Source organism: Arvicanthis niloticus, chromosome 10, assembly GCF_011762505.2.
Source record: "Arvicanthis niloticus isolate mArvNil1 chromosome 10, mArvNil1.pat.X, whole genome shotgun sequence".
Lineage (NCBI taxonomy): Eukaryota > Metazoa > Chordata > Mammalia > Rodentia > Muridae > Arvicanthis > Arvicanthis niloticus.
The window spans coordinates 74,564,937-74,580,530 of record NC_047667.1 but is presented as its reverse complement, the minus strand read 5'-3'; the positions used below and the strand labels follow the sequence as shown (position 1 = coordinate 74,580,530).

Here is a 15,594-nt window from a genome sequence, read left to right as displayed (position 1 = left end):
CGTGAGATATAAGTGGCCACACCACTTGCCTCCTCAGCCACATGCAGCCCATGCTGACATCAATTTTCAATCAGTCATTGTAATGCCCAAAATTAACCTGTAAGCTCCACATACCTAGGAACCAGGTAATTTTTTTTTTGGAATGCTGGGAGTTGTAGTTCTTGGGAAATAACAAAACCTTGTGGACAAGTATGGTGGCCTCTAGGTTTGCTCTTATAACTTGTGGCTTGAAGTGGGAAATTCCAGGCAGTGGTACTGACGAAAGTCCATCTCTTGGTCAGTATTTAATATTTAGTAAAGCTTGCTTTAAATTTGGTTCAAAATGGTCAAATCGGTTTTCTCTGGTGAATGGAAAGATTAACGGTCATTTTGCCACCTTTAAAAAAAATAGGCCCTACAATTCTGCCCGGTTTTCTGCAGACCTAACAGACCCAGGGACACCTGAAAGGCACCTAGCATTGACCCGACCCGCAGGTCCTAGTAATTCGTGGGGGCGAGGAGGACCACAACCTGAAAAAGAACAGGCGAGAGAGGGAAAGGACTCAAGGAAGCAATTGCTTGTCAAGAGCCATGTATTTGAGTGCAAAGCGCCTTTTTATAATACGTTTTACAAGGGGAGGGGGTAAGAGGGGCCAGGTGGTGGGAAAGTACAGAATCTTCTTGGCCTGTGCCCTGGAACATTTCATGGTCTACCTGCTTTTCTCAGAAGACATGGTACACTGCCTTGAGTCTATCTGCAGCTGCCAAACAGGATCTTGTGGTTGCCAGGCAGGAAGAAGCTGCAGGGGACATTGTGCAGGTGGGGAGAGGTAGGGGGTGAGGGCAAGGGGCGAGGGTCCTGGCTTCTGACATAGCATAGCTGCCATCTTAGAGGTTTCACCCAGCAACTGATGGAAACAGATGCAGAGACCCACAGCCAAACCTTAGCAGAGTCTGGGAATTCTATGGAAGAGAGGTACAAAGGATTGAAGGAGCCAGAAAGGTCAAGGACACAACAAGAAAACATACAGCATTGAGCTATCTGGGCCCATGGGGACCAACAGAGACTGAGCTACCAAACAGAGAGCATACATGGGACAGATCCTCAATATGTATGCAACAGTTGTGCAGTTTGGTCTTCCTGGGGAACTCAAAACAGCAAGAATAGGCGCTGTCTCTGACTTCTGCCCACCTTTGGCTACCTTTCCCCTAACTGGGCGGCTGTATCTTGCCTCAATAGGACCAGACACACGCAGTTCTACTGCAACTCTATAGCCAAGGTACAAGGCCGGTTGAAAACCCTGAGAGGCCTCCCTTTCTTTGAAAAGAAAGGGAGAATGGGAGGATGGCAGGGGAGTGAAGTGAGAGGGGAGAAGAGGTGGGCAGAGCTACAATTGGGTAATTAATAAATAAAGAAGTATGGTTCTGCTAGCAAAAACAAAACAAACAAACAAACAAAAAAAACCAAACCAAAAACAATGGTAATGAACTTGGGTTGGCTATAAATTGTGTGTTCATACATTCACTAGCTTCACTTATATTTGCATAATTGCTGTTTTTCATCCCTCTGACCTAAACAGCACATTCCCATTAACTCTGCTACAGATCGCATGTCTAATGAGTGACAGGTGGTATTGGCTCCTGGTTGCAACTTGGAGGTCACTTTTGCCTCTACTAAACTGATTGAAGCTACCTACCTTTTTTTTTTGCCACCAGAGAGACCTAAATTCAATCTTCAAGTAAGACCAAGGCAACTATTTTCTAAACACGCAGCTCATGAAGAACCATGAGATTTGATTACACATGCCCAAACCACCAATTATATCATTTTCCCTTACAACCAATTGCATTTTCCCTCACCTTACACCACTGGGTTACTATCATCATCATCATCATCATCATCATCATCATCATCATCCCTGGGCCCTATCCTGTAGGAGGTACATTTATACATTTTCTTATCTCCACACAGTTGACACCTCAGGATTAAGTTCTCCTTTGCAAAAACTTATAGATTCATGATTGACATGCTGTATGGTAACCAAAATAGGTCACAAAACTTACCTTATTTTCCCCTCTTTATTTCTTAAAGAGCAGTCAGGGGCTCTTTAAGAGCTTGAAGCATCACTCTGGGCTGCCAGGAACCAGCCAACGGGCACAGGGGATAGAGTGAAAACCAGAAGAACAGCAGCTTGTGTACAGGCAAAGTGGAGCTGGCACCACACCCTTTGGGACAGGAAGCTTAGCAGACATGCAGAGAACCTGGATGCTGTGCTTAACCCTGGTAGGCTGGCAATGGCTGAAACCCAACTCAAGGCTACTTCCCTTAGCAGAGGCAACAGGCTGCTTTCACCAGACCTGGGAGCAGGGGATGCCTGACTTAGACTTAGGTGAGCAATTACATTTGATCTGCACACATGTCAGAAGGTCCTGGAGTTTTCTAACTTCCACCCCACTTCCTGTTCACTTTCTGCTTCCACTTACCATGCATATCTGCAATGCAGACCAGCCGGACTGCTGTTCCTCCTGTCATGCCTTCCCCAACATGATGGACCACATCCCCTCAACCTATACATCAGAATCGAACGTTCCTCTTTGAAATTGCTTCTTGTGAGGTATTTGGCCACAGTACCTAGAAAAGTAACTGAAGCAGATGCATAAACAAATGGTGTCATATGTTAAGTCAGAAACTGTGAAACGTTGTAATTGTCATAGTTTCATGGATATGGGCAGAAGGCGACAGTCAAAGACAGGTTAATCCTCATAGCAATAGGCGTAACCAGAGTAACCCTGTTAATAGTCAATAGGAAAAGTGATCATTCTGTGGCCTTTAAAATTTTTGTCAGGACATTAAAATTTTTCTTACTATGGGTTATAAATGTAAAGAGAAGGGAAAAATTAGTTAAGGAACTAATTTACTTAGAACTTTATAATTCATTAATGACAGATTTATTGAGTCATAATTCATGTTATAAAACTCAAAGCACATCTTGGTAGATCTCATCTCAGCAGAGTCACAGGATTCTGTGCCACAGTCTAGTCTCAGAATATTCTCTCAGCCTCCTGGCTTCTAGATTCCATACCCCTTAGCACTCACTCCTCGATCTCCATGCTTTTCCAACCCCTGGAAAGCGCTCACCTGCTCTCTGTCTATAGGTTTGCCCAGGCAGGGCATTTCCTATAAGCAGACTTCACCGTCAGTGGTCCTGAGTAGCTGGCTTCCTATGTAAACCATAGCGTCTTCCAGGGCCACTCCGCCATATGTGGATCAGCATCCTGTTCTCTTCATGGCTCAGTGGAATTCCACTGCATGGATGCACCACATTTTGCTTACCCATCTGTTTGTCCATAGACATTTGGGCCACACTGCTTTCCTCTCTTCTGTCATGAAATTGGAATGTTGTTTTCCCGGCTGCATATTTAGTGTCTCTCCATGGTGATGGAGTCATAGTCCCACTGTGAGCTGGAAAAACCAGAATTCCGTTTTTATTTGAACTCGTGTCTCTTTGCAGCATCACCACTTCCCCACCCCTCAACCAGTTTTCTCCTTCAGTTATTTATAGTTGCAAAATATCATATAGTTTTGTTACCGAGAGACAAAGAGACATCATGGCTACACACCCCAGTTTGTACAAACTGACTACCACATACACAGTGACTAATGGCTGACAGATTTACAAACAAGTCACAGGAGTGGTCACTGGATACGGTGTGCATATGCAATGGTGCGTGGACTGAAGCGTTGGCAGTGCAGTTTGCTCTGATGCAATTACTTGATATAATAGAGTCACGGCTCTATGCCCCTGAAACTTGACTGTGCAGCTGGGAATTGGTGCATTTACCTTAAGTGTAGTAACAGAAACCCAAGCTGGTCCAAACTGCAAACTGATGATTGCCTGTATTCTTCCTGAATGCAAGTACTTCCCCCCCCCCAACCGTTTGGATTAGAATACAAAGAATTGTCAACTGGAAAACACTTGAGTAGGCTTAGGCATGTTAATTCCTTCGTTTTAGATATAGATTAGATTTTAAAATCAAATAAGTAAATCAACCAACCAGAAAGTGCTTGAGTCCTCCTTGCTTATACCAGTGGCAGGAGAAGACAGAGATTTAATAAATATTACAACCCCCAGCTCCCTCACAAGAAAATTTACAGGTTTCTGTGATCAGGGAAAGAAGCCCTGCCTTCCTTTTTCCTGGCATCACTCTCTTCAGCCAGGTTAGCTCTTCTACCAGCCCCCTTGCTCTCCTTACTTGGGACCTCCATTGTCTACTAGAGCCTAAACATGCACTGAACATGCCATGAATCTCCACACATGGAATGCCCCAGCCTCCAGAGCTCTGGGCCTGTACCAGCTGGTCTATCAGAAGATCTTCCAGAATGGATTTACTTCTGACGTTTATCACATCAGAAGTTACCAGTAAAGCAGAAAAAGGGTGACACATTTTTCACCGTAGAACAAGGAGTCATAAAATACAAATGTGTAAAAGATCTAAAAAAGCACACAACAGCTGAGGTGTGGCTTAGTAGGCAGAATGCTTGCCTGACATGCAAGAGAACCTGAGTTCACACCCCAGCATCGCACCAACTGAGCAAGGTGGCACACCCTGTAATCCCAGCACTCAGAGGCAAAGGCAGAAAGATCAAGAGTCCAGAGTCACTCTCAGCTACACAAGTTCAAGTCCAGCCTGAGATACAGGAAACCTTATTTTAAAACAAGCAAAGCAACGCAAAACAAAACAAAAAACAACCAGAAAGGATCCTTTACCCCAAGACAAGCTTGAAATAAACAAATAGGAGAATAGTCTCATTAAATTGGTTTCTTACAAAAGCCTATGTAATACCCCTGTATTATTATTTTGTTCTGTCTCTCCCCATCCCTTCCTTCACATGGTGTGTGTGTGTGTGTGTGTGTGTGTGTGTGTGTGTGTGTGTACACCTGTACAAGTGTGGAGGCCAGAGAAGGATGCTAGGGTCCTGTTCTGACATTTGGGGGATTCACTGGGAACAGGTCTCTTACTGCACATGGAGCTAGACTACCGACCAGCAAGCCCTAATGGTTCTCCTGTCTACCTCCTGTCCCAGCCATGGACCTACAGATGTGTGTTCATAGCCATACCTAGCTTCTGATATTGGTTCTAGATTCAAACTCCAGTCCTCAAACGTGAGTCATTTTCCCAGCTCCCCAGTTCCCCCACCCCTCTGTTTTTGTTTGGTCGGTCTTGCTTTGTTTTGACTGTTTTACAATAAGGTTTCCTGTATCTCAGGCTGGACTTGAACTTGTGTAGCTGAGAGTGACTCTGGACTCTTGATCTTTCTGCCTTTGCCTCTGAGTGTTGGGATTACAGGTGTGTGCCACCATGCTCAGCTGGTGCGATGCTGGGGTGTGAACTCAGGTTCTCTTGCATGTCAGGCAAGCATTCTGCCTACTAAGCCACACCTCAGCTGGTTCTGTGCCTTCTTGCAGCAAGGCCTTTGCCAGCACTCAGTCTATAGTCTACAACGTTCCCCGACCTCACAACTAACCAACTCACTCTCAGCTCTTTCCTTATCCCTCATAATAAAAATGATGGTGGTGATAAGGCCCCCTGCTTGTTTTCATGTGCTTCAGCCTTGTGTGGGACTTTACAGAGAAGTCTCCATTGCAACAAGAAAAATCTCCAACAGCACCGATATTTAACAGGGTCAGGAGTCTTTATTCTCTTGAGCCATTCTGGTGTTTATCCTTCCATGATTCCTCAGGGGAAATGAACCAAACTACCTTGCATGTGCTTAGGCCATTTAACCATCTGTTGTAAAAGGAAAAGAGAAGAAATTCAAACAGAAATGTTTTTAAATGTTTTAGCTGGAGAGAATGCCGTTATTTAGGTGGCAGTGGCCGTGGCAGGCAAAAACATTCTTCTTGGCAAAGCCTTGGAGATTTTCTGCTCAAAGTGTATAGAAGCAAGAAATTTCTACACCGTCTTGTACAAATTATGAGTCTAATTAGTCAGACCAGAAAGCACACTGCTGCAAAGACACGATTCTGAGGAAAGGAGCCACATTTTGTCATTGATCAGTCACCACTGTCTTTAGTCTTAGATCATCACTGATCCTCGGGTAGCAGCTGCCTCCATCTGTTTCCTTCCTTCACCTCCTAGAAAAAAGCTAACAGGCTTCCCCAGTGAGAATGTTTCCCACAGAGGGGAGGAAGGAAGCAAGCCTCCCTGAATGGCAGCCACACCACGAGGCATCAGACACACCAGTCCTTAGAGCTACTGGTGAAGACCTTCATCTCTTCATAGGAAAACACCAGAATGAAAGGCCATGGAGACTCCTGGTGTGACACACAGGTGGCCAAGCCAGGACATCAAGGGAAAGGAGGCAACTGGTGGCCGATAAGCCTTGCCTACTTTGTCTTTGACTGGGCCTGGAGCCCCAGTCAGTCACACAGTAGGTAGGAGGGCTGTTCACTTTTCCTTGTTCTTTTATGTCTTCCTCCATCCTCCCTCACTTTCTCGTCCACACTCTCTCACCTTCCCTCTGTCCTTCTGCTCTTTTTGGACAAACCAATTCAGAGAATCACTTGGCTCTCTCTCCCATATTTGCCCCTCTTCTCATTCCTGCTCCCCTTCCCACGGATGCTCTCCAGTCCTTCCAGGCCCCCTAATCTAACCTCAGGGCTAACACATGAGTTCATGTAGGGAACCTGTGAAGGGGAAAACAGAGAGCAAGGGGTAGAAGGCTGGATATCCAAGAGCACATGAAACTCTGTCTTGGAGAAAACACAACAGTTGACAACCAGTGGAGCTGGCTCAATTTGACAAAGCTGATTGAATGACAAAGGGAATTGGGGCTAACCACTGTAATTGCTACACCCCAAGATATGAGCAGGAGCAAGCCCAGTGTTTCAAACTGTACCCCTAAAGCAACTGAATAGGAATGAAAAGAGAGGAGACAGAGTTTTAGAGGAGGAAGTATTGGCCTTTTTAAAGACACACACACACACACACACACACACACACACACACACACCCTACCTGCAGTTCATATCAAATCATTCATTGCACTGAACCAAACTCAGACAGCTGAGTCCAGATTCCTCACCAGCTTTCTTCTCGCTGTCAGTAGCATCCAGGAGGAGCACATCTAGCAGATAAAACAAGGAGACAGTGAGTGAGCCCCAGCACACACAGATCTCACACAAGTGGGCTCATGGGATGGACCACAGGTCTTCACCTCATTACTCTCCCCTCTCAGACTCCAACGAATTCAGTCAGCCTCCAAGGACTAAAAAGCATTAAGAACAGCAGTGTCAGCCATCAAACTGACGCAAGATAAGATCTTATAAACCAGAATGTCAGTTAGCATTACACAAGACTTGGGGCTTAACAAATGAAATGCCACCGGAAGGCTTCACCCTGATTAAGAGACTGTTCTTGTTATAGTGCCAGGCCCTGTTACGAGGTATGTGATGGTATGTCTAATGTCAGTCGAGTCTGGGTGAGGACACAGAAGACTTGTGTGCAGGGCTCCTGGGAGCATGTCCACTTCTGAATCCTAAATAAGGCCATAGATGCTACAAAGACACCAACATCAGGCTCTTTTCAAGGGTATCCCTAAGGGGAGGGGGATAAGAGACAGGCAAGTTTATCACTAGCTTTCAACTTTCTAATTTCAGGTGGATCTAGACATGCAACCTATCAAAGAGGGAAAAAAGTTCCAGAAACTCTTCACCACTTCAGAAAAACATGACTGGAATGTTCTGGAAAACCAAAACCACTAGTCATCTGACATTAGCAATGATTTTCCAGTTTTGTGTTCTGATACTTTTTACATTCTCTCTCTCTCTCTCTCTCTCTCTCTCTCTCTCTCTCTCTCTCTCTCTCTCTCTCACAGTGGTACTCAAACCCATGTCCCGGGAAATTACTGGAAATGGCCATTCAAGTGCTCTAAGTTGAGCTTTCAAAATGGAAAGGTACATGGTGGGGATGGGGAAGGGAGTGGAAGGTGATGGCGTCACTCCTGTTATGGTGCTGTGTGTGTCTTTGGAGATTGCCAAAGACTGAGTTAAATATGCTAGAAACAGAAACACATGCTTAGAGGTACTCCATTCGTCAAGACAGAAAATGTTGCAGGTCAGAGAGGGAACCTTTGGAAAAGAAAGAGGGGCTGTGTAATCCATGCCCACTGCAATGTGTTTCAGCAGATGGAAATTTCCTCTCAAGAAAGTTGAAAAGCTGAGTGGTAACCTTGCCATCAGGAAGAAGCGTGGCTTTCCAAAAGTCAACAGTGACCTCTCCCAGGTACAGACACAGGCCAAGGACCACATTGTCTAAACACACAGGCACAGCCTGGACCATACTTCAAAATGGAACCAAAATGACGAGACCCATTTTCGTCTGTTCTTTTATGTTTTGGTGTTTCTATAACTCACTAAGTCAGGACTTGAGGGCTAGGTCTCAAAGTCCAAAACAGTCAGAAAAAAATGGCTGATGATTCTGCAAAATCCACCTCCTGAAATACATAGTTTCTGATGACTGCCTTAATAAATTCCCACAAGCCCAGTGTTTCAACCAATGGATATTTATCCTCTCACAGTTTTAGAGGCCAGACATCCTAAATCAAAGTAAGGCAGAGCTGCACTCCCCTTTGTACTGCAGGGAGGTGTTATGTGACATGCTTTCCTAGAGAACTGTCTACTCGCTACAGGTAGGGAACTGACAGTTGACCAAAGCACTGATAATACCACCAAAGTTTAACTTGGTGAACCAATGAGTTACTAGAATTACTTACAAGAGCTATTCAAAGACCACTGCATCCAAGACAACTCACCAAAGCTGGATACCTAGAGTGCACAGGACAGCTTGCAGGCAGCTCAACAGCTGGGAGTATGTCTTTTGCAGGTGGCTCAGTCAGTGTGAGCCTTTCAGGCAGCTCAACTGGTCTTTGTTTCTTCTAGGTGGCTGGCTGGTCTCTGATTCCGCCACCCTGGGCTTGTCTGAAAGTCTTCTCTTCTCATATCTTGGCTGGTTGGAGTAGCTAGGGAATCTGGTCAGTTTCAGGGACTTCCCAAAGCTCTTCTGAGTTGTTTACTTCCTCTCTTAGGGAACCCTCCGATAGTATTTCACCTCCTTCTTAGAACACCATGTTGTTTCACTTACCTATAAACCTGCTGTCTTAACAAATTTCCCTCCAAGATGGAAGGTTTCAATATCCCAGAAAGCTGCAACAGAGGGGCTCCTCTGCACCCCTTCCTGTGGCTGCAGGGGTTCAGTCACTTGTGGCTAAATAATTCCAGTCTCTGCTTACATTGTCTAGGGGCTTTCTCCACCTTCTGACAGTTCTTACTTAGAGATCTTATCTCCATATCTTTGCATTTGTAAGACTTTTCCTTTTTCCCCAAATAAGGTTATAATCACAATTCTGACCATCAGGTCTTGGACCATTTATCTTTTGGGAAGTCACAGGGCTTGCTCACTACAGTAAGTATTCTTCAGAGTTCTGAGTCTCTATAAAATTTCCATAATTTAAAAATAGACAATATTCACTCCATTCTTTCCTTCATTTATGATTAGGAAACACCCAGCAGGCACCTCTGAGGCTAATGCCGAGATTCTGGTGCAAGAGCATCCCAAGCCAACTGCCCATATGGAGGAGACGAGCATTCTCCATTACCTACACACAAGAGAACATGTTTGGTTTTTCATAGCACCAGCTTGGGCATGGTGACTGCATTTTCAGAAGGAAGCCTCTGTGGCTGAGAAAACACCTGCACATGACATGATAGAAGGTTGTAAAAAACCATCAAATGTAAAAAAAATAAAATAAATGTCTCATGGTTAATAGTCGAAATATCTTGAACAAATCATTGTTATTTTATGTTTCCTTTTTACCATAAGGTGGTATAATGTTTATCTCATGGGTTATGAAGTTATAATATATGCATATTTAAAATTTTAAAACAATGTCTACTTATGTAATGACGACCCAAATGCTTCATGAACAATTTTTAAAGTTTGTAATACTTGACATGATTTTGGAACATTCAGTCCTAAATGGGATGACTTCATCAAACTCCTCCCCTCATGGCTCAGGGAGCTGTGCAGAAGCGGAGGCTGAAAGAGTGTAAAGTCAGAAGGCATGCACACCTCCAAGGAAACAGCATCTTCCAGACACAACAGGACTGGCACACATGACCTCACGGAGACTGCGGCTGCCTGCACAGGCTAGGTCCGAGATGGGCTCCCAGAGAGGACAGGGACACAAGCTCCCGCCCGTAATCCATAAACTAGCTCCAATGGATAACCACTTGCAAAGAAACATGCATATGGCTCTGCAGAGGAAACACTGAAGAAACCCTCGGGTAGGACTCAAGCTGTCTACAGGTCTAGTTTCCTTCTACTGATTCTCAGTGGACACTGTTTTCCCTTCCCTAGCATCAACTGACACTTGGGACACTGGCACTTCATGTGGAGCACACTAGTGCCTAACATAATTTCCTTAAAAAACAAAAACAAAACAAAACAAAAAAAAACAAAAACAACTCAGTAAATGTTGCATGTAGGTGTAGTTGTAGGCTTACAAATCTGAGCTCACTTGCAGATTTGAAAAATCCACCAAAACCCACCAATCCCTGAGCCTGAAAACCCACCAGTCACCGAGCTCAAAATCCTACCAATCCCCACCCTGGAAATCACTCCAGAAACCTCCCTCGTGAAGCCTTATGTAAGCCTGTCTGTCGCTCAGTTCTTTGCTGCTTCTCACCCAAGAAGAGGCAGCCACCCTCTTGTGTTTTCCCAATAAATCTCTTCTGTGATTTTTGCCGTGTGCTGTGACTTTGTATTCCTTGACTCCCGACTGCTAGGATACTTTTCGCATCAGAGCTGCAACACTTCTGTTGGGGAAACCTTTCCCCTCAGAGATACAGCACCTGTATTGCTACTGTGCCTTGGATAGGCTCTCCTGGTGCCTGTGCTCCAGTTCACCTGTAACAGGCTCACCTTCTGGCTCGCTGAACGCTTGGTATGCCAATCACCAGCAGTAAGTATGTAAGTTGTTCCTTCTGTTTGTATAAACACTTCCCTGAGTCTGAAGGGGTGGCCACTGAGTACCTGGCATCCCTCTGGTACTCTTGGAGATGAAAGTATCCCAGCGGATACCTGTCTCCCAACCTTTAGATCTGCAAGTCTGCACCACCAAATGAGCTCCTGTGCCCCTTCCTGTTCTTTTCTTCCACGTTCCCTTCTGAGCTGCCCACAGCTCTTCTAGGCCCTCGTGGCCTTTGCTATCCTGTTTCTGACCCTTTCCTGTGAATGAGACCTCCCTGTAGGAGTTCACTTTCCATCCTTCCCTTATGGTGTCATAACCTTCTGACCTCCGTGAAAGCCCAAGTATAGGTGCCTAGTCTATTGCCAGGCTGTAAGGTTATAGGGTCCCCTGTCTGCTCCGCCACAGGGCTCAGCTGCTCAGGAAGGCAGGATACAGGACTTCAACCGCACTTACTGCTGTCACCGGGGTGGGTGTCAGGGTGTCAGGCTGTGAGGGAGACGTGGGACACTGCTCAGGGGGTGAGGAAGCACAGTCTGAGGCCCGGGACAGCCGGAGCTGGCTTGGGGTCCCTGGGCCTGCAGGGAGGCTGGGGCCATCTGGTTCTCAGGCTTTCGGACACCCAGGCGCTGCTGGATGCTGCAGAAGAGCTGAGAACGGAATGGGAGCCTGAGGGCTGGATCTGGCCTGGGGCTGGGAGGAAAACTGGGGAGAGCGCTGGCTGGATCCTGCAGGGATAGTCCTTGGCTTGTTGGCCAGCGGCTGGCTTGGGTTTGGCTTGATCATGGCAGCTGGGAGTTCAGAGAGGCCTTCTATGGGAGATCAGACAGCGGCTTTGTAGGTGAAGAAGGCCTTCTCCATGGCTCCCCACGGTGGGTCCCGATGAAAAGATGCACTCCATGGTTTTAAGGCATTTATTGTCATGGCGGAAAGTGGGTGAGTAAAACCGTAGCCCGCTTCTTAGGGAGGAACTGAGGTTAAATATCTTTTGCAGGGAAGAGTGTCTGAAGGGAAGTTTATCGGCTGAGCATCCGGGGTTCTAGGTACCTCATTAAAATGGAGATCTGTCTTGAAGCTAAGTGACCTTAGGTCATGTCCTCTACATGTGGGGGGACTTGGGGTGTTGCCCTTACGTGACTGAAGGCCACAAATCTATGGAGGACTGCAGCCAATGACTGGAGCCAGGTGCCTGGGAATCAGGAAAATCGTCTACCATCCCTTTTGGGTCACCAGGGTTTCAAGTCTTAGCTCAACCAGGAACCAGGCTGCCTTTCACGGTCCTAAACAAGGCTAAGCTCCTGACCTCTGCTGAGTGCAGTGATGAACCACATAACAACGTGTGTCTTCTCTGAGTCCAGGGGTTGCCTGTGACTACAGGCAACTGCAGTGACATTTTCTCTTCCCATCTCTCATCCAGGGGAATGGTGTCTTCCATACACCCTCATTCCTCTTGGGATGTCTTGTAGAAAAGCTCTAGCCTCTCCTGGCACCCAACCAGAAGCTCCCCAAAGTTATTTACTTTGCAAACAAATTTGGCCCCAATACAGCTTAGATAACCAATCAGAATGGCTACCTAACAGTACCCAAAATTCCCAATATTATCAGGACTTTTACAAATACCTCAAATAATTAAGAAAATGAAGAGATCACCCATTCCCTATGCTCTCGTCTTCTCTTTTCTCGAAGTCCTGTTTGTTTTTGTCTAGTCTTCCCGTGTTAGGGTTTTATTGCTGTGAAGAGACACTGTGACCAAGGCAAGTCTTATAAATGAAAACATTTAATTGGGGCTGGATTACAGTTTCAGAGGTTCAGTCCATTATCATCATTGTGGGAAGTATGGCCTCATGCAGGCAGATATGGTGCTGGGAGAGCCAAGAGTTCTACATCTTGATCCAAAGGCAGCCAGGAGACTTGCTTCCAGAAGCAGCCAGGAGGAGGCGCTCTGCTGCACTGGGTGGAGCTTGAGCACTCGGAGACCTCAGAGACCTCAGAGACCACCTACACAGTGACGCACTTCCTCCAACAAGGCCACACCTATTCCAACAAAATCAAACCTCCTAATAGTGCCACTTCCCTTGGGCCAAGCATATTCAAACTACCACAACCCCTGACACTGTGTAAATGCCCTGCCTTTAAGTTACCCATGGTCTAAAAATTTATTGCGAAGTGGGAACCTTACCTAGCAGGAGGATTAAAAGCAGAGGAGTAGTAGGCCAGCTACAGTGTGCACACCCTCCACAAATTCTCCTTGCTGGCTGATGCATCTCTTAGCTCCCTCCTAAATTGACCTTGCCTATAGCCAGGGCTCAAAAATTTCTTATCTCTAGGCATTCTTTGTTCACAGCTTACTGGATTCAGTTTTTAGGGATTCAGGTATCTTTTAGGTATGAGTGGCATTAAAGTGTTGCTTCTTGCTTGCGCTATGGCTTCCCCTCCTCTAGACCCAAGCATGCTTGTTCAAAGGTTTCTTCCAGAATCTCTGTCCCATATCAGGAGAGCCAATGACAGAGAAAGGAGAACAAAATAAAGTAAAGGGACACACTCTGTCCAGTGGAGACCATTCCCACTCATTTCATAAGCTATTTATTTTGATTTAACTCTCTACAACTTTTGCTAAGGTATGAATTTTATTTTGAGATTTGTAAGCATATTGAGCATGATTAAAAATCTATAACAAAGGGGTTAACTTAAAACTTTCAATACTGGGATTGATAGTTCAAAATCTATACATAGATAATCATTAAAGAGACATACGGCTTTATGCCTTCTTGGCTGATGTCCCCACACGCCGATGGAGGCAGCCACATGGCTGTAACCATCCTTGTTAGGCTTGGAAAGCATGGATTTTGCCACATGTCTTCACTCCCATTTTGGTTAAAAGTGGCATAATCCTACCTAGGATAAAAACAACTCTTTCTAGCTATGAAGTCCAAATGTGGTAACTTCTCCACTATTGTCAATCATGCTAATCAACATCCCCTTTATCAGCCTCAACCCACAGTCCCTTCTCTTCCTCACCAGCCTCTCTGGTTTCCTTTTCTCCCTCCCAAACAATAGGTGTCCCAAATCAAACCTTTTGGGTGCCCTCTGGAAGCTCACTGGAATCCCCTAGTCCCCCTCCTACTCTCACTCTGCCATGGGACCCCCTTTACATCTCACTACCTGGCCACAGTTCTCCCTTTTATGGAAACTCACCAGGGCTGATGGCTTGGTCAGGATACATGTCCCCTACTCATCAAGTGAACACTCTGAAATAGAAAAGGATTGATGTCCTGTAAATGTTGTGCTCATTCAAAGCGTTCATGAACCCCCAGAGACCACCATGGGGCTGATTCCAGTGTAATTGCACTAGGGTCTTTTTATTCAAGCCTGAGCTTGGGTTCACCGCCGACCCTGATGCAGCAGGCTGGGAGGGTGAAGCCCTGAGCCCAGTTTCAAGCAAGCATTTATAGAGGCAAGCAAACAAGCAAGGGGGTTTCTAGTTTGGCACATATCTGATTGGGGAGCTATTATGGAATTTCATTGCCCTTTGAAATAATTGGCTGATGCTGGGAGCCAAACCATAAACTTAACTTCTGCTTTCCTCCTTATTGGTGGTTGTTAGGAAGTGAAGTGCCAAGGCCAGGCTTATTAGAGAGTAACCTGGAAACTAGTGGTAGGCGCAGGTTTGTTTGGGAGTGACCTGGAAACTGGTGCTAGGTGACGGCGTGTTGGTTAACTTGAGTTCAACCTTAGGTCAGATTCTCTCAGAGTCTGAACCCAAGATCTTGTCTCTCATAGTTATTCCTCCTTTATTAAAGAATTCCGTTATCTTACCCAGTCTTTCAATCTTACTTCCATGACATTTATTTGATTTTCATCAACAACTTTCCCCCCCCCCCCCCCCGAGGAGTCCATACAGGTCTGGGACCAGGCTAGAGTACATGTAGACAATGTCCAGACAGCTTTCCTCCTGGCTTGTTTCTACAAGCCGGCCCATACAGTGTTATTTCTTCTCTCAGAGTTTTCCTAACATTAAGGCCAAACTTCAAGGTCTGGAGAGGAAGCTGCCAACTCCATAGGTAGATGTCTTAACAGTGGCTTTCCAGGTGTACCATGGGGAAGAGGAAAAGTCCCAGAAGCAAAAATACCCGACACTAGTGAAAGCCTTTCAGTTGGTCATACCAACTGCCCAGGCTCTCTGACTTCCCAATGCCCCCAAAATCCCAGGTTCCTGCCTCTAATGTGGTTGAGAGAACTGAGACAGGCTGACTCCATGACAGGCTTCAAACAAGCAAGCCAGGAGACTCAACTAGATCTCTGTTTCCCAGAACTGGGTAAGTCCAGGCAAGCCAGTTACTAGAGAAAAAAAAAAAAAAAACCCAGGCCTTGGTCAGCCATCTCTCTACATGAATCTCCAAAACTACCCCTTTCAGAGTTCTTTCTCTACAGATAGCATTAATAAAGGATGCTACACTTACCTTTTAGCCAAGCCATGTCCCAACATTTCAAAGTGACTCAAGTTATTGACTTGACTCTTAAAGTATACACTGATCATGTGTTTCTGCTGGCTTCTAACACCTATCATATTTGGTTACAAACTCTAC

General features: G+C 45.7%; 1 protein-coding gene across 22 annotated transcripts in view; it reads right to left on the bottom strand.

Moving 5' to 3' along the window:
* Nucleotides 1-14,605, bottom strand: part of LOC143443762 (uncharacterized) — a 31,614-nt gene extending 17,009 nt beyond the window's left edge. For 5 of the 22 annotated variants that reach the window (XR_013113044.1, XR_013113045.1, XM_076941707.1 and 2 more), the window contains exons 1-4: nt 14,204-14,596; nt 7,067-7,108; nt 3,314-3,442; nt 2,464-2,623 (exon numbers count right to left, since the gene is read on the bottom strand). Coding sequence is in view for 8 of the 22 variants with exons in the window: in XM_076941707.1 (XP_076797822.1) it covers nt 2,464-2,623; nt 3,314-3,442; nt 7,067-7,108; nt 14,204-14,231 (359 nt within the window). In the remaining 14 variants the exon portion in view is untranslated. Of the gene's footprint in view, nt 1-554; nt 2,338-2,463; nt 2,624-3,118; nt 3,443-5,514; nt 5,770-6,999; nt 7,109-7,198; nt 7,250-8,794; nt 13,043-13,762; nt 13,904-14,203 lie in introns of those variants that run through there. The other 17 variants (XR_013113051.1, XR_013113054.1, XR_013113055.1 and 14 more) reach the window with 17 other exon arrangements.
* Nucleotides 14,606-15,594: the final 989 nt, after the last annotated feature.